The sequence below is a fragment of the Camarhynchus parvulus genome, chromosome 26, assembly GCF_901933205.1.
Source record: "Camarhynchus parvulus chromosome 26, STF_HiC, whole genome shotgun sequence".
Classification (NCBI taxonomy): domain Eukaryota; kingdom Metazoa; phylum Chordata; class Aves; order Passeriformes; family Thraupidae; genus Camarhynchus; species Camarhynchus parvulus.
The window spans coordinates 1,645,664-1,669,374 of record NC_044596.1 but is presented as its reverse complement, the minus strand read 5'-3'; the positions used below and the strand labels follow the sequence as shown (position 1 = coordinate 1,669,374).

The window sequence follows — 23,711 nt, the reverse complement described above, 5'->3', positions numbered from 1 at the left end:
AGATAGTATTTCACCTGTATCTCTCCTTGCCAGGTAAATGATGCAATGGGGAATGAATGGCCCTGGATCTACTTTGTCAGCCTTATCTTGCTTGGCTCCTTCTTTGTGCTCAACCTGGTGCTGGGGGTGCTCAGTGGGTAAGTGCCACCCTATCCTTTCTGCTAGCAGAGGAGTTTTAACAGGTTTCAACTATACAAGAAAAAAGCCTGAAAAAAAGCCTGGAAAAATTCTGTTCTTTTCCCTCTCTCATTCTTCACCTTTTTTTTTTTTTTTTTTGTGGGGGGGTTTGTTTGTTTGTTTGTTTGTTTTGCATGTTTAGAAACACTGATCTGTGAGTTACTTTTTGTGTTAGCGTCCATGGCTTTCTGAGGTTTTAGCCCAACTCTCAACGCATCAGTCTTTGCCGTGAGGCACAAGCAGAGCACGTGGGCTGTGGTGTCTCCTGCCTGCACACAGAGCAGATGGAGCTGAGCAGGGGCAAGCACACCATGGCTGTGGGTCTGGGCACTCCTCACCTCCAGCCCCTCCTGCTGTGAGCACACTCAGTTTTCTCACGGCCAGCCTAAGGAGAACATCTCTGATGAGTGCAAGGCGTCCAAGAGAAGGATTGTTAGTCTAATTACTCCTTCAGCAGTCTCGTCCAAGTACACCAAGGAGCTGTCATCAGTCTGTTGTGACAATCTAGGCCAAATTCAATTAGTGTTAATTCCCCAAGTAGTACAGTTAAAACCTGAGATGTTACACTCAACCTACCATGCATTGCTGTGGGACTGCTACCATCCCAGTTTTGTTGCTGGGAAATATGTGTTGTCCTGAGGAGTGAGGGGGGCTTTTCTCCTCAGATCTGTGTACGGTCATGGTCTTTTTTATATGTTTCAGTCCTTGTTTGTGCAAGTGGGTCACACTCATCATCTCTATTAGTTCACAGGGTTAGTTATACCCTAATTACTTGGATTTGTTAGGCCTCTTTTATGACAAGAACCATGCCACTGTAACATTAAAACAATTTGGGTGTTACCAGAACTAAAACAAGTTTCAAAGCTCAAGATAAACCACAGGAACCTGATGCTTGTCTAGAGTTGACTGTAGCTGCAGGACAGGCTGGACTATGGTCATCTGATCATGGAGTAAGTTGCTGGCATGGTAAGCATTCTGAAATATTTTTGGAAATACAACTAAATTATGTTTGAGATCAGGAAAATTATTGTTATAGTGTCTGAGACCTGTTACTAACACATGGCAACACCAGCATGGCTGGGCAGCAGGTCTACAGTCCTGCCAGACCACAGAGGAGAAAAGAAATTAATCGAAAGAGAGCAGAAGAGTGGGCAAGGACAATGACAGACCTGTCCTCTCCATGTTACCATGACAAAAGTGTCCTGTTTACCTGCCCTGTCATGAGCTCACCTTCTCCATATGGAGAGCGTTTTCCCCCTCAGGTGGGTGAGACCCCACTCTGATGGGGAATTGTCCTGGCCAGGTGTCAGTTGGCCTGTCCAGCTGTAGCACCAGCAGAGAGAAGGCCCTAAAGGCAGCAGTGGCGGGGAAGGAGCCCTGCCTGCCATGAGGCATCAAATGATGGGTCTCCATGACCTTGCCAAGAAGGAGAAAAGTCCCTGGAGCAGTGTAGGGGCAGTGCTGGTGTGTCTTGGTTTGAAAAGCCAGGTGTCTGCTAAGGAGGGACAGGAGCTTCCCCTGAAATGGAAAATGTAAACCCCCTCCCTCCAAATTATTATAATTTTGAAATTAAGGGGCTCTCAGGTAAAGATATGGGAATAGGAATAACAGTTTTTACTAGGAAAATTAAAAATACAAATGCCATAGTACAAAACAAACCAGTGCCAGAGTGAGAGCAGGCCCTGCCCCCCTGTGTGCCAGGGGTGGCACAGCCCCATCCCATGGGGGCTCAGCCCTCCTGCAGTGCCAGCTGTGCTGCTGCTGCAGCAGGGATCCTGCACAAGGGGGGAGTTTTCCTCTGCAGCTCCAGGGCTGCTGCAGATGGGCCTGGGCTCCCTCTGGCAGTGCAGGGCAGCAGAAAGCTGCTCCTCTGGCAATGCAGTGGGCAAAGGCTGCTGTGCTGCTCCAGGCTCAGATTGGATCCAGGAAGGAATGCTTGGCTCCTCCCCTGGGCACAGCATCTCCCCATGGGATGCTGGAATTGGATCAGCCCTGCAGGGACACTCAGTGGCCATGGACAGCAGAGATCTCCGGGAGGGAGGGTTGGCTGTGGGAGAGATAAAGAAAACTGCCCAATGAACAGCAGAGAACTGCCCCACAGATAGGAATAGAACACACACACCCATTTCCAACCTAAGACATGGTACAGGGTATTTCAGGGCTTTCCAAGGCCTGGCATGGCACAGAGCTGTGGCTCCTGAGAGTTCCTGAGCTCCTCAGGCCATCCCCTGAGTCTCTGCTGCCTGCCTTGTCCCAGCGAGTTCACCAAGGAGCGCGAGAAGGCCAAGTCACGCGGAACGTTCCAGAAGCTGCGGGAGAAGCAGCAGCTGGAGGAGGATCTGAAGGGCTACATGGACTGGATCACCCACGCAGAGGTCATGGACAGTGATCGGGCCAGGGGAGAAGGTACCAGCTCTGCTTGCTCACACACCCTCAGCCTGAGGGTTGGGTTCCTAGTGCTGACCACTTAGAGAGGCAAGGTGGGAGTCTTTGAAGAAGTCACAAAGACTCATTTTGCCTGAAAACCCATGAAACAAAATGCTTTGACTTCTGATGGACAGTTTCCTTCCTATTTTTTTTTACATTTCCTGAATAATTCGGTTGAATCTGACCCAAACTAGCAATAATTCATCTCTGATGGTAAATCCATTTCAACCACAGTGTTTAAAATTTGCAGACCACAACCAAGGGCTGAGTCTTCTCCAAGGCAAGAGGGGCTGAAAAGGCCATGAGGAGCGTGTGCCCTTGGTGTGCAGGGATACAGTCAGGGCCACAAGCTCTCACTAGCAGATGCATTAATTTCTTGCCATCACCTGAGGGTTGGGTTCCTACTGCTGACCACATAGAGAGGCAAGGTGGGAGTCTTTGAAGAAGTCACAAAGACTCATTTTGCCTGAAAACCCATGAAAAAACAAAATGCTTTGACTTCTGCAGGACAGTTTTGTTCCTATTTTTTTTTTACATTTCCTGAATAATTTGGTTGAATCTGACCCAAACTAGCAATAATTCATCTCTGATGGTAAATCCATTTCAACCACAGTGCTTAATACTTGCAGACTATTGTAAAAGCAGGCAACCTGTTGTTGAAGGGAAAAATGATGCATCTGACTCAGTGTTCTCAGAAGGCTAATTTATTACTTGATTATACTATATTATATTAAAGAATACTATACTATACTAAAGAATACAGAAAAGATACTTACTGAATGCTAAAAAGGTAATAATGAAAACTTGTGACTCTTTCCAGAGTCTTGACACAGCTTGGCCCTGATTGGACAAAGAGTGAAAACAACTCACACCAGAATCCAATGAAACAATCACCTGTGGGTAAACAATCCCCAAACACATTCTACATAAGCAAAACACAGGAGAAGCAAATGAGATAAGAATTGTTTTCCTTTTCTCTGAGGCTTCTCGCTGCCTTTCAGCTTCCCAGGAGAAAAATCCTGGGCTAAGGAATTTTTTCAGAGAATGTGAATGCCACAGCAGACCACAAGCAAGACCTGAGTCCCCTTTGGCAAGAGGGGCTGAAAAGGCCATGTGGAGCGTGTGCCCTTGGTGTGCAGGGATACAGTCAGGGCCACAAGCTCTCTCACTAGCAGATGCATTAATTTCTTGCCATCACTTGACAATTTCTAGGGATTAAAAGTGGCCCAGGGAAGGAGGTGGATGTACAGGCATCTAGCCAAAAGCTCAGCAAAGTTCTGCCTTTGGAGTTCTACCCCAGAGCCACAGGGTTTGCTGTGCCACCCTGCCTGGTGAAAGCACTTTTGATGCCTCAAGCTGAGTGATGCATGTGTGCAAAGAGCCTTGGGAAACAGTGGGACAGATAAAACACTTCTTTCAGAGCTGTGGCCGTGTTCTGTTCAGCCTTTGCTCAGATCCCAACTGGCCCCAGTTTTTCCATGCTGAGGTACTGGCTGCTGTCCCACTCTGGGCTGCTGCTGCTCCTCCTGCAGGGCAGGAGTTTCTCATGTCTCATGCTTGGTTTGCACCTCACCCTCAAAGCCTTCTGCCCAAACTTTGGCTGCTGACCGCCTGGGATGGCACTGCTTGGTGGGGATTATTCACTTCTGAATAATCCCACTGCTGACTCCCTGGGATTATTCACATTGCTTGGTGGGGATTATTCACTTCTGACAGGGAAGCTTTTCCTGGTGTACTTCTGGAAGAGGTTCCCTCCCACATGTTCTTCCCAAGGGCTCCAAGGAAAGCCTATGATGTCATTCCCTCTAGGTATGATGCCGTCGGATGAAGGAGGGTCAGAGACAGAGAGCTTGTATGAAATTGAGGGCATGAACAAGTGGATTCTCTTCTTGTAAGTATACTCTGAACCATCTGCTTGCATGTGGGCTTCCACTGTCTCTCACCAGCTGGGCCAGGCTTTCCTGGTCAGCCCCCAGTTTTCGGCAGGGACTGGTGCTTGGGGAGAGATGCAAACATTGGGGTAGCAAACAGGGAATTTGGCTATGGTACTGGCAAAAAGCTCCTCAAGGTGGACAATGTCTTTGCTGTGGGACCAGGCTCCCAGCATCCTCCCATGGCCTGTGCAGCACAGTGTGTAATTTAGGACACCAGAATTGCAATTTTCTCAATTTCAGTGTAATTTGCAATTACACTGTGCCTGCAAGCCCCCTGTGAGAGGGGCTGGAGCCAAAACTGAGCCAGGAGGGTGAATGAGCTGCAGGGCCTGAGTGACTGCACCAAGTTCCAGGGGCAGGTTATGGTCCTCATCCCTTTCCAGGGAGGGAGCAGGGGTGGCTTTGCCCTGCAGGCACAGCCCAAGGGTCTGGGTCTGGCCCATTGCCATCTCTGCTGATCCTTTGCCATCTCTCCAGCCGTCAGTGGAGGCGTTGGAACCGAATGTTTCGTAGGAAGTGCAGGGATGTGGTGAAGTCCAAGTTCTTCTACTGGCTTGTCATCCTGCTGGTGGCACTGAACACCCTGTCCATCGCCTCTGAGCACCACTTCCAGCCAGAGTGGCTGACACGGGTGCAAGGTGAGCAAAGAGCCTGAGAGAGAAGGAGGGCCCAGGACACCGTGGTGCCCCAGAGAGCTGTGTGAGCTCCTGCTGTGGGTGCACAGCCACACTGGCATGGCACAGAGGCTCTCAGGCACACTCAGAGCCCGCACTGAGCGTGTGTGTGTGATCCTTGCTGTCATACAGCTCACACTGACCACGCTCTGTACTCTCAGGGACACGATCCTGCATGGTGAACGCACACAGAGTGTGTCCATTGGCATCTCTGCACACATGGCATGCACTCATGCCATGCAGCCACATGCATTTGTGCATGCAGCCCCACTGACTGCGCCGCCACACACCCACACACACCCAGAGGCACATGGAGCACAGGTGTGCACACACACACACACACACACACACACACAGAGCTCAGCCCCACGTGTAAACACACACACACTGAGAGGCACATGGAGCACAGGTGAACACACACACAGCCACCTAGAGGCACACAGAGCACAGGTTTGCACACACAGCTCGCACTCAGAGGCACACAGAGCACAGGTGTGCACACACACACACAGAGAGCTTAGCCCCATGTACACACAGCTCACACTCAGAGGTACAAGGAGCACAGGTGTGCACACACACACACACACAGAGCTCAGCCCCATGTACACACACAGCTCACACCCAAAGGAACATGATGCACAGGTGTGCACACACACACTGAGAAGCACACAGAGCACTGGTGGGCACAGACACAGAGCTCAGCCCCGTGCACACACTCACACACACCCCCAAAAGCACACAGAGCACAGGTGTGCACACACACACAGAGCTCAGCCCCATGCACACATGCACACACACACACACACAGAGGCACATGGAGCACAGGTGTGCACACACACACCCCTCTTACTCAGAGGCACACAGAGCATGGGTGTGCACACACACAGAGCTCAGTCCCACATACACACAGCTCACACCCAGAGACACACGTAGCACAGGTGTGCACACACACAGAGCAAAGCCCGATGTACACACACACGCAGAGGCATGTGAAGCAGGTGTGCACACACACAGCTCACACCCAGAGGCACACAGAGCACAGGTGTGCACACACAGAGCTCAGCCCCACATACCCATGCACAGCCCATGTGCCCACCCTGCATGGACTCGTGTGTGTTGCGGTGGGCCATTTGTCCCGTGGGGGAAAACTTGGGCTCTCAATATGAGAGAACAGCAAGCTTCGTTTATTGATTATCGCATCAGACCTTTATACAGTAATTAATAAGCTAATGCATATTCTGTAACTTAAGCCATCTATTGATTATTCTGCACATGTCAGTTCCACCCCGTGCTTACATTCCTTAAGAATTAAACTTTCTTTTTCTCAGGCTGTTTTTAACCACCGTATCTGTGAACAAGGACACAGTGTCCTTGCTACATCCATAGCCTCAGATTAGCTGAGTTCGGTACTTTTCAAGCTCTTAATGCACCTGTAGTATGTCTATGTGACTCTGGTCATGTAACTATTCCTCAACACGTGTGCACTGTACAAATGTGTGCTCACACACACAAGCATGCAGCTGCACACCACCCTCTCATCTTCCTCCCCATGTGGTCCCCAAAACACAGCAGCTCAAGGGCTCAGTGTGCCAGAGAAGGGTGAGCAGCTCTGCCCTCCTTCCCTGGCTGCCCAGCCGTGCTGGGGTTGAGGTCCCTGCTCTGACAGGCTCATCTCCCCCCCAGACAATGCCAACCGTTTGCTGCTGGCTCTGTTTGTGGCCGAGATGCTGCTGAAGATGTACGCGCTGGGGCTGCGCCAGTACTTCATGTCCCTCTTCAACCGCTTCGACTGCTTCGTGGTGTGCTCGGGCATCCTGGAGCTCATCCTGGTGGAGCTGGGCACCCTGTCCCCCCTGGGCATCTCCGTGCTGCGCTGCATCCGCCTCCTCCGCATCTTCAAGATCACCAGGTCGGGGAGGGAGCTGGGTGGGTGGGGCTGAGCTCTGTGTGTGCACACCTGTGCTCCATGTGCCTCAGTGTGAGCTCTGTGTGTGTATGTGTGTGCACACCTGTGCTCCATGTGCCTCTGAGTGTGAGCTCTGTCTGTGTGTGTGCACACCTGTGCTCTGTGTGCCTCTGAGTGTGAGCTCTGTGTGTGTGTGCACACCTGTGCTCCATGTGCCTCTGAGTGTGAGCTCTGTGTGTGTGTGCACACCTGTGCTCCATGTGCCTCCGAGTGTGAGCTCTGTGTGTGTGTGTGCACAGCTGTGCTCTGTGTCCCTCTGACTGTGAGCTCTGTGTGTGTGTGTGTGCACACCTGTGTTCTGTGTCCCTCTGTGTGTGTGTGTGTGTGGGGCTGAGCTCTGTGTGTATGTGTGTGCACACTTGTGCTTGGTGTGCTTCCGAGTGTGAGCTCTGTGTGTGTGTGTGCACAGCTGTGCTCTGTGTCCCACTGAGTGTGAGCTCTGTGTGTATGTGTGCACAGCTGTGTTCTGTGTGCCTCTGTGTGTGTGAGTATGTGGGGCTGAGCTCTGTGTGTGTGTGTGTGTATGTGTGTGCACACTTGTGCTTGGTGTGCCTCTGAGTGTGAGCTCTGTGTGTGTGTGTGTGTGTGTGTGTGTGAGCTCTGTGTGTGTGTTGTGCACACCTGTGCTCTGTGTGCCTCTGTGTGTGTGAGTATGTGGGTTGTCTTGTGTGTGTGTGTGTGTTGTGTGTGTGTGTGTGCACACCTGTGCTCGGTGTGCCTCTGAGTGTGAGCTCTGTGTGTATGTGTGCACAGCTGTGTTCTGTGTGCCTCTGTGTGTGTGGTTGTGGGGCTGAGCTCTGTGTGTATGTGTGTGCACACTTGTGCTTGGTGTGCTTCTGAGTGTGAGCTCTGTGTGTGTGTGTGCACACCTGTGCTCCGTGTGCCTGTGGGGTGTGTGTGAGTGTGCGCATGAGTGTGTGGAGCACGCTGGCTGCTGCAGCTCAGGGTGCCCGGGCGTCCCTCACAGTTCTGGGGCACCCCTGTCCCCAGGGGAGGCTGCAGTGAGCAGAGCTGGGAGCTGCTGGACAGAGGGACAAGGCCAGGCTGGGGTTTGTGTCCAGGTTTGACTGGGAGGAGAGAGTGGGACAGAGCTGAGGCCCCACTCTAGCTCTGGGTTCTAGGATCTTGTGGGTGGGGCTGCTGTGTATTGTTTTGTATTTGCTGGGAAATGTCCTGACGAAGGCAGGAATGATGAATCTGACTCCATGTTCTCAGAAGGCTAATTTATTACTTTATAATACTATACTATATTAAAGAATACTATACTATACTAAAGAACACAGAAAGGATAGTTATTAAAATGCTAGAAAGATAATAATAAAAACTCCTGACTCTTTCCAGAGTCTTGACACATCTTGGCCCTGATTGGCCAAAGAGTGAAAACAACTCACACCAGAATCCAATGGAACAATCAACTGTGGGTAAACAATCTCCAAACACATTCCCACATGAGCAAAACACAGGAGAAGCAAATGAGATAAAAATTGTTTTCCTTTTTCTCTGAGACTTCTCAGCTTCCCAGGACAAAAATCCTGGGCGAAAGGATTTTTTCAGAGAATGTGAGTGCCACAGCTGTGGGCCAGGACTCCTCACTCTTCTTTGTGGCCCCAGCCCAGTGTGTGTTCAGCCCTCTTCCCCATCCTGCTTGCTGGTGCTCTGTGCAGGCAGCAATGTCATCTTGCTTGTCACACCATGTCTGCAGCTTCATTTCTGCCTCCTGGAGCGTGCCTGGAGCAGTCCCAGAGCCCAGCCTGGGTCCAGAGTCCCCCTTTTTGGGCTGCTGGTACATCACCTTGGTGTGTTTGGCTGGGTTCCTTGTGCCTGCCTGGTCCTGCCCACAGCCTTCCCCACTCTTTACCTCCCACATGCCTGTGTCTCTGCTCTTCCCAGGTACTGGACATCTTTGAGCAACCTGGTGGCCTCTCTGCTGAACTCAGTCCGCTCCATTGCCTCTCTGCTGCTCCTCCTCTTCCTCTTCATCATAGTTTTTGCCCTGCTGGGCATGCAGCTCTTTGGGGGCAAGTTTGATTTCGAGGACATGAAAGTGCGGCGCAGCACGTTTGACAACTTTCCCCAGGCCCTCATCAGTGTCTTCCAGGTTTGGGGCAGTGGGAAGGGCAGCAGGGGCTGGGGGTGTCCCCTGGGCTGGGGCTGTCCAGGCAGGAGTTGGGGCTCAGAGGGATGTGGGTTTGTGGGGGTTTGAGACGGGAACAGGGAAATGCAGCTGGAGTCGTGAGCAGTAGTTCAGGTTCAGGGCTGAGCAGACAGGAGGATTTGACCATGGAGCCAGAAGAGTGGGATCAGTCTGTGGATTCTGTCATGCTCTGCTGGGGATGCTCTTAAGTCTTTATTACTGCTCTGCTCCCAGATCCTGACCGGAGAGGACTGGAATTCAATCATGTATGATGGGATCATGGCCTATGGGGGCCCGTCCTTTCCTGGCATGCTGGTCTGCATCTACTTCATCATCCTCTTTGTCTGTGGGAACTGTATCCTCTGCCTGCAAAGCCAGGCCCAGGCCCCCTAGCATCAACTGCACAGGGCTGGGCAGGGAGCAAGAAGGGGCTTCCCTCAGAAGCCCCATGATGTCACTGATTCCCGTTTCAGTGTTTGCCTGAAGCTTTTTGGTTGTGAAGAGCAGTGGAATAAACCACAGGCTTCAAGGCTGGCACTGCTGGTGGCTGAAGGCTGGGGACTGGAGGAAAGCACATCTGGAGCAGGTCTGGATGCCTGGCAGGCAGAGATTCAGCCAGAGAGGGCAGCCAGCTCAGAGCTCAGTGCTCACAAGGGATGGATGCTGGTTAGGCATCACCAGCCAGGGTTAGCACAAGCTCCAGGAAGGTTTCTAAGGCACTCTGGAGACCATGGATGGCTCCAGACAGGAACCATGTCCATGTCCTTAGCACTGTGTCCCCAGATATCCTCCTCAATGTGTTCCTGGCCATTGCAGTTGATAACCTGGCCGAGGCTGAGAGCCTGACCTTGGCCCAGAAGGCCAAAGCAGAGGAGCGCAAACGGCGGAAGATGTCCAGGTGAGTGCTGCCATCCCTGCCCCTGGGAGCTCCCAAACGACCTGTTTGGCTCTGAGGGGACAAAATAAGCTTTCCCATGGCCCCTGCCCAGACTTCAGTTCCTGCTCTGCCCTCCTCTCTGCTTAGAGGTTACCCAGAGAAGTCTGAAGAGGACAAGCAGATGCTGGCAAAGAAGCTGGAGCAGAAAGCAAAGGGAGAAGGGATTCCCACGACAGCCAAGGTGAGTTCTGGTGGAGGTGAGCCTTGGAGGGCTCCTGGGGGTAGCCCTGGCTCCTCCTCCCACCAGCCAGGAGAGACAAAGGCTTGGAGCCAGTCTGGGTCTGGCCTCTTGTCCAGAATCACTCCTTGCTGTAGCATGCACTGGTGATGGGTGCTCTCAGTGATGGGGCTCTCTGGGGGCAGGCAGGACATGCTGAAACAGCTCCATTGCTGGGGATCCTTCTCCTCCAGTTCATTTCCTTGGCCACAGCCAGTGGCTGAGATGGTCTGGTGCACACCAGTGTGGGGTGGAGCAAAGCAAGTCAGCAGCATCCCAGATCTCCCTTACGTCCACACCAGCACCCCCATGTGCAAACCCCTCGGTTCAGCTGTGCTGGCTGTGCTGAGCTGCCTCTGAGGAGCATCTGGCCAGCAGCAACTTTCCTTTCCACATCCCAGAGATGCTCTTAGAAGCTCACTCAGGAGTTGCTCTCTATCTTATTCCCCCCTGGCCTATTTGCATGGCTCCAGCACACATTCCTGTTTCCCACCCTCTTTGCTTCAATTGCAGCATCCCCTCACCAGGTTCCAGCCTGGGCCAGCACTCCATGCTGCTGTATGGGCCCAAGGCAGAGATGCTGCTTGTCCCACGTGGCTTCCAAGATGAGGGGGTCTGGCCAGCTGGCACGTGCAGCTGCACATCCTCCTCTCTGTCTCTCCTTGTTTCAGTTGAAAGTGGATGAATTTGAATCCAATGTCAACGAGATCAAAGACCCCTACCCTTCTGCAGACTTCCCAGGTAAGATTTGTCCCTGGCAGGGCAGCAGGAGGGCTGAGGAGGCACTGCAGAGGGATGGTGTGTGAGGAGCAAAGGATGCAGTGAACTTTCACCAGCCTTGGGGTGCTGAGGTCCCTCTGGCTTGCATGCCATGGGATCAGAACATTGCCCATAAGGTCATATTCCCTCTCCCTCTCTGGATGATTCTTTTCTTTTCCCTTTTCATGGTCACCCTACAGGTGATGATGAGGAAGATGAGCCTGAAATCCCCCTGAGTCCTCGGCCCCGTCCCCTTGCAGAGCTACAGCTGAAGGAGAAGGCCGTGCCCATGCCTGAAGCCAGCTCATTCTTCATCTTCAGCCCAACCAACAAGTAGGCACTGCCCCTTGTCCCTGCTCAGGCATGGCCCAGGTGTCTCTGGCAGCAGCTGTTCACAGCAGAGTCTTGTTGGAGCATGACAACCAATTCTGAAGGGAACCAGCTCATGGGGAAAAGCCATGAGCTGTGTGGAAGGACTAGAACAGTCATCCTTCCATGCCCAGGGCCTTCCTGTCCTCAGGGTTTGGCCATAGCCCTCTGCCAGGCTGCCATGCCCCTGCCTGGTGCCCCTTGCAGCACCCCATGGCATTTCTGTCCCTGGCAGGTTTCGGGTGCTGTGCCACAGAACTGTTAATGCCACCTGGTTCACCAACTTCATCCTGCTCTTCATCCTGCTCAGCAGCATTTCCCTGGCAGCCGAGGATCCCATCCGGGCCGAGTCCTTCCGCAACAAGGTGCCCACAGAGATGTGGGGGTTTGGCATGGGTGGGGGAGTATTGGAATAATTACCAGTATTGTGTATGGGGTGTGCCTGAGCGTGTCTGGCCCTTGCTGCTGAACCAAATAGTGGCAACTGTGGTGTTTCACCCCACAGACACTTTTGGTTGGCTGGGTGTGTGGTGTTTCACCCCACAGACACTTTGGGCTGGCTGGTGTGTGGTGTTTCACCCCACAGACACTTTGGGCTGGCTGGTGTGTGGTGTGGTGTTTCACCCCACAGACACTTTGGCTGGTGGGGGTTCCCAAACGGCGCTGTGTGTGGTGTTTCACCCCACAGACACTTGTGGCTCTATGGGTGTGTGGTGTTTCACCCCACAGACACTTTTGGCTGGCTGGTGTGTGGTGTTTCACCCCACAGACACTTTGGGCTGGCTGGATGCTGCAGCTGGGCACTGCAGACGAGTCCAGGCCTGCAGGAGCTCTGGTGGTGCTGGGATGGAGCTTCCCCCCATAACAGGGGCTGCTCCTCAGGTTTCCCTCTGTGGAGAAGCTTTAAGGCGATGGTGAAGGAAAGGAGTCGGTTCTGATGGAGGGTTTGGATCCAGAGCTTCATTCTGGCCCACAGGCCTCTGAATGCAGCACCAGCTCCAACAGAACTCCCTGAGCCCGTGGTTGCTGCTCCTTTGAACCCCGGGGAGAGGGGCAGGGAAGGGGCAGGGAGCCACCAAGCAGGGACAGGAGGGGAGGGACAAAGGGACAAAGGACACCTGGATGGCCCAATGCCCCCCAGGGGTAGAGGGCATCCTTTGAATCTGCCAGTCACTCAGTGCCCTTCTGGAATTCCAGGACTGACAGACAGTGCTGGGAGGGGAAAGGAGAGGTGACTGACACACCTGGGAGGGAATTATCAGGTTCTGAGGTAAACCCTGAAATCACAACGCAACAGGGGAGACCTCATGGAGACCCTCAGCTCTCCAGTCAGCAGATGCTGTTCCTAGGCTGGGATGCCAACCCTGCCTCTGGGAGGGCAGTGCACTCTGGCAGGAGATGCTGGATGTGCTTCCCATCCAGGGTGCAGCTGGGACAAGGTTTTACTGCTCCATGTCTCAGTTTACTTCTGGGGGAAAAGATCCACCTGACAGGGTGTGCAGGATTAATTTGGTTTGAAACTGTGGTGGTTTACTGGGGAAGGAGACATCCTGTGAGGCAGCAGACTGGGTCTCTGGTGTGTGCAGTGCCCTTGAATGCTGCTGGCATGCAGCCATGGGAGCCACAGCTCCTGTCCTTCAGGGCACCAGTGGGTCTGGCAGGGCCTGGGGGGTCTCACAGGACACAGCTTCCCAGGGCACTTGGGGTTTTGGGGGATCAGATATTTTCAGATGGAGCTCACCTGGCAAGGGAGAGCTTTGTCCCAGCTGCAGGTTGGATCATGCACTGGAGAAAATCAGCAAAGCTGGAGAGAGTTCAGGAGTCTTGGTACTGGGTTTAGAGACTGTTGAGCTAGATGGCCTCCCCAGCCCATAGAGTGGACAGCTTCAGCATGTTTGAGCATACTGAAGCATTTCCCTTGTCACCAAGTCTCATCCTGTACTGGTGTCTCTGTCCCCAGATTCTTGGATACTTTGACATTGGTTTCACCTCTGTCTTCACAGTTGAAATCGTCTTGAAGGTGAGTCCATGGTCTAGCCATGAGCATGGCCTAGCACATAGGTCTGTGGGGATGTGACAGGTTAGTCAGAGAGAGAAACAGGTAACTTTGCCAGGCATCATTGTAGGAAAGTTGTGAGAATGCTCAGAGAAAGAATTAAAACAATTCTAATCCTAATCTCTACACCTAGTGTTTGTGAACATGTAGAATATTTATACATGGTGTTTATAAAAAAATATTTTACCAAAAAGTGTTATTTCTAACTAACCCATAGTATAAAGAGTGTTATTTATAAACCAATCAAGTTCTAAGTGAACAGTCCTACCTCTAAATATGTAAAGTTCCTAATAAATCTCACTTTATACCTTCTAATCATAAGAGTCAATGTCGCCTTTCTTCAACCATTCCTAACTCAACGGCGACAGGTCCAGACTTTTGTGCCCATGGGCACTCCCACTCCTCAGGTATCCATGCTCCTGAAGGTCTCAGTGAGGAGAAACCTCCAGGTCTAGACTTTTGTGGCCATGGACACTCTTAGGCATCAATGCCAGCAGTTTCGCTCCCAACTCTACTAGTTCTCTTCTTACTAACCATCCTAGAGGTAGCAGTAGCAATAATCCAAGCCTATGTCTTTGTGCTCCTACTGAGCCTCTACCTACAAGAAAATATCTAACTCCCAATGGCACACCAAGCACATTCTTATCACATAGTAGGCCCTAGCCCCTGACCCATCCTAGGAGCAGCCACTGCTCTCCTAACCACCTCAGGACTATGATGATGATGATATGAACATGATATGATTCCACTGCACTCCCACTCCTCAGGCATCCCTGCTCCTGAAGGTCTCAGTGAGGAGAAACTTCCAGCTGATCCTCCTGGAGAGTTCATTCACACTGTCTGGGTGGTGTGTGACCTGTCCCAGAGGCCATGTGTCCTCTCCAGTGAGCTCAGGCAGCTAAGCCACTGTGCTGTGACACGGGGACACATCAGCCATGGCACCAGCATTTTTATTCTGACATGTCTTTAAGAAAAAGAGACATAGAGAAACCAGTGAAAATCTGTGGACAAAAGTCACATGTTGTTCCACTCCAAGGGTCTTTGCTATTCTCCTCTTTCATTTGCTGAGTGACTGGGAGAGTTTTGTCTCCAGCCAGTGCTGCACAGAGGATTTCTACCTGAAGCCAGCTTCCTGCCTGAGGTCTGAGCAGGACAGGGTGCCCAGGCCATGGAGCTGTGAGAAGTTCCTTGTGCCCATTCCATTGGAGGAACCATTCCCCTGAGCCCTGCCCAGCCTCTCTCCTAACTCCTTCTGCTCCCCAGATGACAACCTACGGTGCTTTCCTGCACAAAGGCTCCTTCTGCAGGAACTCCTTCAACATCCTTGACTTACTGGTGGTCGCTGTCTCCCTCATCTCCATGGGATTTGAGTAAGCACCTCATGTGCCACAGAGTGGGCACGGGGCTGTTCAGGCTGGTGGGGCAGCTGGGGATGGTGGGAGGAGGAGGAGCAGCCAGCCCAATGTGTCCATCATGTCATGTTTAGGGGACATGGGCATGGACAACTGGGAGCATACCCATCATGTCACGTTTAGGGGGCATGGACAACTGGGAGCATGCCCACAAACTGGTCAAGGAGCTCAAAGGACACTCCTTGTGTGTCAAATGTCTGTGGGTAGAAATTCAGTTTGGATCTGCTTCCTCCAGCAGCCAGTGTCACTTGGCCCTATGTGGGGTGGTGGCTGGTGACATCTGCGTGTCTGCCATCCCTTGTCCCTCGCTGCTGGCCCCAGCCTGCCCTCCTTGGCTGCTTGCTGGGGCTGTGCCAGCCTAGCCTGGGCAGGGAAGGGGCCCCAGCTCAGCTGTGCCTTCCTGCCCAGGTCCAGCACCATCTCTGTGGTGAAGATCCTGCGGGTGCTGAGGGTGCTGAGGCCTCTGCGAGCCATTAACAGGGCAAAGGGGCTGAAGGTGAGTGAGAGGCTGGGACAGGGGACCCATCCCATGGCAGTCCCACCTGGAGGTTGTGTGGCAGGCATCGTGCCCTATTCCCAATTCCCACCACCCATCTGTGGAAGGGGTCTGCCCGATCCCTCTGCTCTGGCAGGCTCCCACTCTTCCGGGAGGGGGAGGGTGTGGGACACAGAGCAGGGGCTTGCCCCAGCTGTGGTCACATCTGCACTGTCCTCCCCCTCTGCAGCACGTGGTCCAGTGCGTGTTCGTGGCCATCAAGACCATTGGTAACATCGTGGTTGTCACGACCCTGCTGCAGTTCATGTTTGCCTGCATTGGAGTTCAGCTCTTCAAGGTGAGCTCAGCTGGGCAGGAGGGACCTTCTGCTCAAGCACATCCTGGCCAGGCTCTCCTGGCCATCACCCTGGGGATGGTGCCTGCAGTGCTGGGTCAGCACAGGCTGTGCTCTCCATGGTCTGAGAGGAGCCACAGAGGAGCCTGCAGTGAGAGGAGGGCAGGAAGCACCCAGGCTACTGTCAGGTCCAGACAGCACCTCTAAAGGGCTGCCTCACCTCCCTTTGTGCCTCAGTTTCTCCTTTCTAGGGCAGGAAGCTCTTCTGACTGATTTCCTCTGTGCTTTGGTTGTGAAGGGTTTCCTTTCTCACAGTGCTGCTCCTGCTCTCCGGGCCTTGGCTGCTCTAAGGCACAGCTGGCCCTGGCTCAGCTCTGTTTTTTTCTGATAACTGAGCTTAAATTCTGAGCTGATGTGGGAAGAGCTTTCAGGACACCCAGCAGACTGAGCAGAGCTCTCAGCACACCTTAGCTTTTAGTTCATTTTCTGGGTACTGCTTTCTTCCCTATTTCCCAGATAGTTGACTCCCAGATAGGGTGAGCGAGGCAGGCCTCAGCTCAGGGCTGTGGAAGGTTTGTTCCCATCTCCAGGCAGTGTTTCCTGATCTCAGCCTGGGATTGACCCCAGGTCAGCCATGACTCTGGAAATGCCTTGTGAGCTGGTTTGTTTGGCAGGCACAGTGGGGAGGGCCAGAGTCTGCATCGAGGTGGTGAGGGGGGCACTGACCCGGGGCTGGGAAAATGTCAAAACTCCCCAGGGCTTCTAAAGTCAAAGCAACCCCATGGCTCTTCTGGTGTCTGTTGAATGCAGGGCAAGTTCTACAGGTGCACAGACCCATCCAAGCTGACAGAGAAGGAGTGCAGGTAAGAGCTCTCTGCAGCTCCCAGCTGGGCAGTGGCCAGGGCTGGGAGCTGGGGGGATGTGGTGGGGAATGCTTGTGTTCCTATGTGGGAACGCTGTGTCCAAAAAGGGAACCTGAGGTGTCATCCTGTTCTCCCTGTCCCTGGGTATTGGAATAATACCAGTATAGCCAGATGGGACGTGCCTGATCTTGTCTGGCCCTTGCTGCTGAACCAAATAGTGGCACTGTGGTGTTTCACCCCACAGACACTTTTGGGCTGGCTGGCTGGTGTGTGGTGTTTCACCCCACAGACACTTTTTTTTTTTTTTTTTTTTTTTCTTTTTTTTGGGTTTTTTTTTGTGTTTCCACAGACACTTTTGGCTGGCTGGTGTGGGTGTTTCACCCCACAGACACTTTTTTTTTTTTTTTTGTTTTGTTTTTTTTTTTTTTTTCCTCCTAACTTTTTTTCTCTGTGTGTGTGTGGTGTTTCACCCCACAGACACTTTTGGCTGGCTGGGTGTGTGGTGTTTCACCCCACAGACACTTTGGGCTGGCTGGGTGCTGCAGCTGGGCACTGCAGACAAGTCCAGGCCTGCAGGAGCTCTGGTGGTGCTGGGATGGAGCTTCCCCCCATAACAGGGGCTGCTCCTCAGGTTTCCCTCTGTGGAGAAGCTTTAAGGGGATGGTGAAGGAAAGGAGTCGGTTCTGATAGAGGGTTTGGATCCAGAGCTTTATTCTGGCCCACAGGCCTCTGAATGCAGCACCAGCTCCAACAGAACTCCCTGAGCCCGTGATTGCTGTTCCTTTGAACCCTGGGGAGAGGGGCAGGGAAGGGGCAGGGAGCCACCAAGCAGGGACAGGAGGGGAGGGACAAAGGGACAAAGGACACCTGGATGGCCCAATGCCCCCAGGGGTAGAGGGCATCCTTTGGATCTGCCAGTCACTCTGTGCCCTTCTGGAATGCCAGGATTGACAGACAGTGCTGGGAGGGAGAGGAGAGCTGACTGGCACACCTGGCAGGGAATGATCAGGGGAGGGACCCGAGGTGCTGAGGTAAACCCTGAAATCACAACCCAACAGCTGGGGTAAATCAGGAACAAGCACAGGGCTGTGCTCCCCTCCCAGGGACCAAGGAGGGCCAGGCCAGGGGGGCTGAGGGGCCCTGCCCATGAGCTCTGTGTCCCCTCTGCTGCAGGGGTCAGTTCATCAACTACGTGGACGCAGACCCCACGCAGATCGAGGTCCAGAAGCGAGAGTGGCTGCACAGCGACTTCCACTTCAACGATGTCTTCTCAGCCATGATGTCTCTGTTCACTGTCTCCACCTTTGAGGGCTGGCCAGAGTGAGTCTGCTGGGGGAAGGTCTGTGCTGGGAGCAGGGCACTGCCATGGGGTCTTGGTTTGAACAGACAGGAGTCTGCTAAGGAGGGCAGGAGCCTCCCCTGAAATACAAAATGTAAACCCACTCCCTCTGAATTATTATAATTCGGAAATTAAGGGGCTCTCAAGCAAAGATATGGGAATAGGAATAACAGTTCTGTAATAGGAAAATTAAAATACAAATGCAATAGTACAAAAAAGAAAACCACTGCCAGAGTCAGAATAGGAGCTGGCCCCCTGTGGAAACACAGGGTCTGCTAAGGAGGGCAGGAGCCTCCCCTGAAATGGAAAATGTAAACCCTTTCCCTCCAAATTGTTGTAATTTGGAAATTAAAATGTTCCCAGGCAAAGATATGGGAGCAGGAATAACAGTTCTTTACTAGGAAAATTAAAATACAAATGCAATAGTACAAACAAAAAAAATCACACTAGCCAGAGTCAGACCATGCCCTGCCCCCCTGTGTGTCAGGGGGTGGCACAGCCCCATCCCATGGGGGCTCAGCCCTCCTGCAGTGCCAGCTGTGCTGCTGCTGGAGCAGGGATCCTGCACAAGGGGGGAGTTTTCCTCTGCAGCTCCAGGGCTGCTGCAGATGGGCCTGGGCTCCCTCTGGCAATGCAGGGCAGCAGAAAGCTGCTCCTCTGGCAATGCAGTGGGCAAAGGCTGCTGTGCTGCTCCAGGCTCAGATTGGATCCAGGGAGGAATGCTTGGCTCCTCCCCTGGGCGCAGCATCTCCCCATGGGATGATGGAATTGGATCAGCCCTGCAGGGACACTCAGTGGCCATGGACAGCAGAGATCTCCTGGAGGGAGGATTGGCTTGGGAGAGATAAAGAAAAAACTGCCCCATGAACAGGAGATAACTGCCCCAGCTCTGACAGATGGTGATAGAACACACACCCCCATTTCTCACCTGAGACACATGGGCCTTGGCCAGGGTAAAGAAAGAAGAGCTGTCCAGGGTGAGAAGCAAGGCCAGTGCCCCTGGCAGTGGCTGTGGAGCTGGCAAGGTTACCCAGGCAGTCCTGTCCCACCACTGTTGGATGTCCCCAAAGCTCTCTGTAACTTTCAAGAGGAGTCATGGTTTTTCCACCCCAATTAGGGTTTCTGTTGCCTCAATTTCCCTTCTGTAGGCTGCTGTACATGGCCATTGACACCAATGCTGAGGATGCAGGCCCTATCTACAACTACCGGGTGGAGATTGCAATGTTCTTCATCATCTACATCATCCTCATTGCCTTCTTCATGATGAACATCTTTGTGGGCTTTGTCATCGTCACCTTCCAGGAGCAAGGGGAGAATGAGTACAAGAACTGTGAGCTGGACAAGAACCAGGTAATGGGGCTGCTGGAACAGGGCAAGGAGGACCAGCCCTGGACCTGGCACTGCTGGGGCTGGCTGATTTGTGGTGACACTGCTGACACAGATGAGTTGAACCTGCCCCAGGCCTGTTTGCTGCTGGGGCAGGGCCAGCTGCACCCATGTCTAACACAAAACCAGCCTGAGGGAAGGGCAGAGGGAACCAGAAAAAAGGAATGGGCCTCCCTGGACAGGTGGGGTGCCCAGAGGGAGCTGGAGCAGAGGGCTGTGCCCAGCTCTGGGCTCCCCAGTACCAAAGCAACATGGATGTGCTGGAGTGAGTCCAGCAAAGGGCTGGATGAGATGATGGAGGGTCTGGAGCATCTAAGGAGGGTATGGGAGTCAAGTCTGGTGCTGAGAAGGCTCAGAGGAATCTGACCTATGGGTAAAAACACCAATGGAAAGGTACAGAGGAGACTGAGCCAGGCTCTTTTCAGTTGTGCCCAGTGACAGGAAAAATGTAATGGACACAAACTGAAGAAAGCAAGAAATTCCATTTAAACATGAAAACCCCCCCTTTTTTTATGGTGATGATGGCCAAGACTGGAACAGGTTGCCCAGAGAGGCTGTGATGCCTCCATCTTTGGAGCTTTTCAAAAGCCTGCTGTCCTGGGCAGCATGCTCCAGCTGGGCCTGCTTTGGGCAGCACACTGTGACTAGACCATCTCCAGAGGTACTTTCTGCTGCCAGCCCTTCTGTGATGCTGTCAGGCTGTCATTCTGGTGGGGGACAGCAAGGCTGAAAGCAGCAGAGGCACTGGCAGAGGATGTGGGACATGCTGGGGAGGACATTGGGGCAATCAATGTCATGCTCCTGCACTGAGGCAGCACGGGCAGCTTGAGCTGGGGGTGCCAGGGTGATGTGAACCACACAGAAACCCAGCAGAGATGGCCCTGGGCTGCTGGGGAGGGACAGGCCTGTGCAGCCATCTCAGTGCCCCCTTCAGCCCTGGTTCATGTGGTGTCTTCACAGAATTCACTTTATTAATTTACAATATATAAAAGAAACACACACACAGAACTCAGAATAAAAATTTTCTGAAAACATTCCTCCTCCCTTCCATCTTGCTGGGGCTTTCACCTCTTTTCTCTGCCCAAGGCTCTGGCCTACCTCACTCTGGCGACATGGCTTCCCCTCTCCCACCCCTCTCCACAGCTGGGCAGGGGGGCTCTGACCTTCTCACCAACTGGAACTAAGGGAGTTTTCCTCTGGGAGTTCTTTGCTTTTAACTTTCTGTTTTCTCAGGGGTGTATCTATGCCTTCAGTGGCTACACCAGGTGCCAAATTTCAAATTTCAGTGCTGATTGGTTTGACCACAAACTCCCAAAAAACTCACTTCCTTTTCAAACTAAGACAGGGAGGGTGCTGTGTGTGCCCGTGCAGTGGGCTCACAGCTGCCCTCCCTGTGTCCCTGTGTGTAGGAGCATCGGGGGGTAGGATGGTCGGGATGGATGGAGATGAGAGATCACTGCAGCCAGGGCTGGGAACTTGGGGTTTATTGCAAAGGGCCTGGGTGCAGGGCCCTGCTGGGAGCTGCCAGCCACAGCTGGAGCAGGGCTGAGAGAAGAGAGGGGGAGAGAGGATGAGAGGGTAAGAGAGCAAAAGGGGTAAGAGAGTGAGGTTCCCGTTACAATACAATAAATCTTCTTCTGTGTTGAATATTCTAATTCTCACTAACCAATGTAGTACAAGATACAAATCCTATAGCATTTCCATCCAGCCTATAAGAATCATTACATTACCACACTGTGTTACATTTTAAACCCTAAAAACTCCTCTTTGGGCCCTTCTGCCAAGCTGGCAGGGTCTGCTCTGACCCTTGGAGCTGTCTGCAAGCAGAGGGTGTTGTTCCATCAAAAGGGGATCACCTTCAGCTGGCCACACCATTGTTTTCCAGTTGTTCAGCGACTGAGGGATCTCAAAGCTTGCTTTCATTTCAATCTCACTTATAGTTTCCATATTCTCCAAATCTTTTGCCAGGCAATCATATTTATAAGGCTTTCCTGTTTCATCTTCCCCAACACCTGTATCCGTGTGTCCGTGTGTCCCTGTGTCTGTGTGTCCGTGTGTGTCCCCGTGTCCATGTGTCCCCAGCGGCAGTGTGTGCAGTATCGCGCTCAAGGCTCGCCCGCTGCGCCGCTACATCCCCAAGAACCCCTACCAGTACCAGATCTGGTACGTGGTCACCTCCTCCTACTTCGAGTACCTCATGTTCTTCCTGATCCTGCTCAACACCATCTGCCTGGGCATGCAGGTGAGGGCACAGGGGTGTGGGAGGGGGTGCCCAGGCTGGCTCAGCCCTGCCATCCTCACAAGAGCCTCTGCACAGGGGTGTTTGTTGTGGTGTGATGTCTGGGTCAGGGCCTCTGGACCAAAATGGGGCTGGTGGGATGTGGGGAACCCACAGAAGGGGCTGCAGGGGGGAGATTTCCTTTGTGCTGAGCTGTGGGAGGGGGCTCTGCATCCAGCACACATCTCTGAGCTCACAGTGGAGGCTGGATCTGCCATCAGCTAATGGCTCCTTCTGCCTTATCCTCAGCATTACAACCAGTCTGCAGAAATGAACCACATCTCAGACATCCTCAACGTGGCCTTCACCATCCTCTTCACCCTGGAGATGATCCTCAAGCTCATGGCCTTCAAAGCCAAGGTGAGAGAAGAGCATGATCAGCATGGAAAGCAGGGCAGGCCAGGTGGTCCATTTATCCTGCTCTGGGCATCTCTTGAGTACAAGCACCCCCAGCCCTGCAGCTCCAGAGAATTTCTCCTTGCAAGACCCTTAAGGACCCCCATGCACAGGACCTTGGAGTTTCTGGGGGGATTACTGTTTGTCAGGGCTGCCCTTGCTGGCCAAATCCCACCCAGTCCAGTTGGACACTATTCCCATCTTCAGTGTCAAGGCCATAGTGGGGTCATAGCTCCACTGCAGCCATCCTGATCCACCCTCCCCTTCTCACTGCACTGCAAGACAGGCCCAAATAACCAAGCAGAGGGTGCAAAACTCTGAGCCCCATCCCTTCTTCTGAGGGGCAGAGTCACTGAAGAACCTTCTGGTTCCTCTGGGCTCCACCCTGTGTGTCCTCCTTGACTTATACCCTTGCATGTTCACTCTTCTTTGCCTCCTCTCTGACAGGGCTACTTTGGAGACCCCTGGAATGTCTTTGACTTCCTCATAGTGATTGGCAGCATCATTGATGTCATCCTCAGTGAGATTGATGTAAGTGTCCGGGGACAGGGGGCTGTGCCCACCCAGGGCTGCTCTGGCACCTGCCCTGGCACGGGGCAGCAGTGCTGGGTGTGCCCAGCCCTGCAGGGGATGGTGTCCTCTCCTCTCTCCCTGCTCTGCTTGGTTCTGAGGAGGGACAAGCAGGGATCAGCACATGGAGAGCACAGCTGTGGCCCTTTGAAATTTAGGTGTCCCCAACGGCCCAGCATGTCACATTGCCCCCTCCCCTCTGCTCTCCTGGATCTGTAGGCCCTGGAGTCCTGTGGAAAGCAGGCACTCAGGACCAACCCATCAGCAGCAGGCTGTGTGCCAGCCCCTGCCCCACTGCACAGGCACCCACACATCCAGCCTCAGGTCAATGCAGGTGCCACTAAAAGGGCTCCCACAGCTCCCTGTCCCCACAGAACGCTGCTGGCCCAGGGGAACCATCAGACCCATCAGATTTCCAGACATTGCTTTGTGTGTGTCCCTTTACACAGCAGCCCCTGCACACTGGTGGTGTGTGGGAGCTCCAGCCATCCCTGCAGGCTCTGGGATGGTGCCTCAGGCAGGGCCTGTTTGGGGAGGGCTCTGCTGGGAGCATTTCCAAAGCAGGCCCAGGAAGCCACCATGCTCCTGCCTTCCCTGGCACTGGCACATCCACCCCTGTGCCTGGCCCTGGGAAGGCTCCTGTGCTGTGGAAGGTGTGTGCTTCCTTCAGCAGCCTGGTGGGGCTCCACAGGCAGCAGTGGAATGGGGAGATGATGGACTGACCTCTCCAGTGGCTTGGCAGTGTCTCCTCCAAGGGGCAGGGCTGGCTCTGGCACTGCTGCTGCCTCTGGCACCCTGCACAGGGTCACCCTCCCTGTTGTCTGTGCAGGAAGGTGAGGTTTCCAGAGACCCCTGAGAGCAGCCACCTTCTCTGTAGGGATTCCAGCCCTCACAGAGCTGGGATGAGCAAAACCCACCCACCTTCCTGTCCTGTGAGAGCCCTGTACCCCTCTCTGCACAGCCCTGCCCATCAGTACACCCATCCTC

At 53.2% G+C, this 23,711-nt stretch overlaps 1 protein-coding gene across 1 annotated transcript in view; it reads left to right on the top strand.

Moving 5' to 3' along the window:
- The window catches only part of CACNA1S (calcium voltage-gated channel subunit alpha1 S), a 62,458-nt gene that overhangs the window by 21,763 nt on the left and 16,984 nt on the right, over positions 1-23,711 (top strand). Inside the window, 23 exon segments of the mRNA XM_030965576.1 lie at positions 34-137; positions 2,435-2,583; positions 4,414-4,495; positions 5,016-5,176; positions 6,896-7,121; positions 9,069-9,276; positions 9,547-9,667; positions 10,096-10,210; positions 10,337-10,430; positions 11,138-11,207; positions 11,426-11,558; positions 11,830-11,959; positions 13,555-13,614; positions 14,914-15,020; positions 15,471-15,558; positions 15,788-15,895; positions 16,703-16,755; positions 17,929-18,075; positions 19,243-19,444; positions 21,563-21,580; positions 21,582-21,722; positions 22,008-22,118; positions 22,602-22,685. Of these exon segments, the coding sequence (XP_030821436.1) occupies positions 34-137; positions 2,435-2,583; positions 4,414-4,495; positions 5,016-5,176; positions 6,896-7,121; positions 9,069-9,276; positions 9,547-9,667; positions 10,096-10,210; positions 10,337-10,430; positions 11,138-11,207; positions 11,426-11,558; positions 11,830-11,959; positions 13,555-13,614; positions 14,914-15,020; positions 15,471-15,558; positions 15,788-15,895; positions 16,703-16,755; positions 17,929-18,075; positions 19,243-19,444; positions 21,563-21,580; positions 21,582-21,722; positions 22,008-22,118; positions 22,602-22,685 (2,712 nt within the window).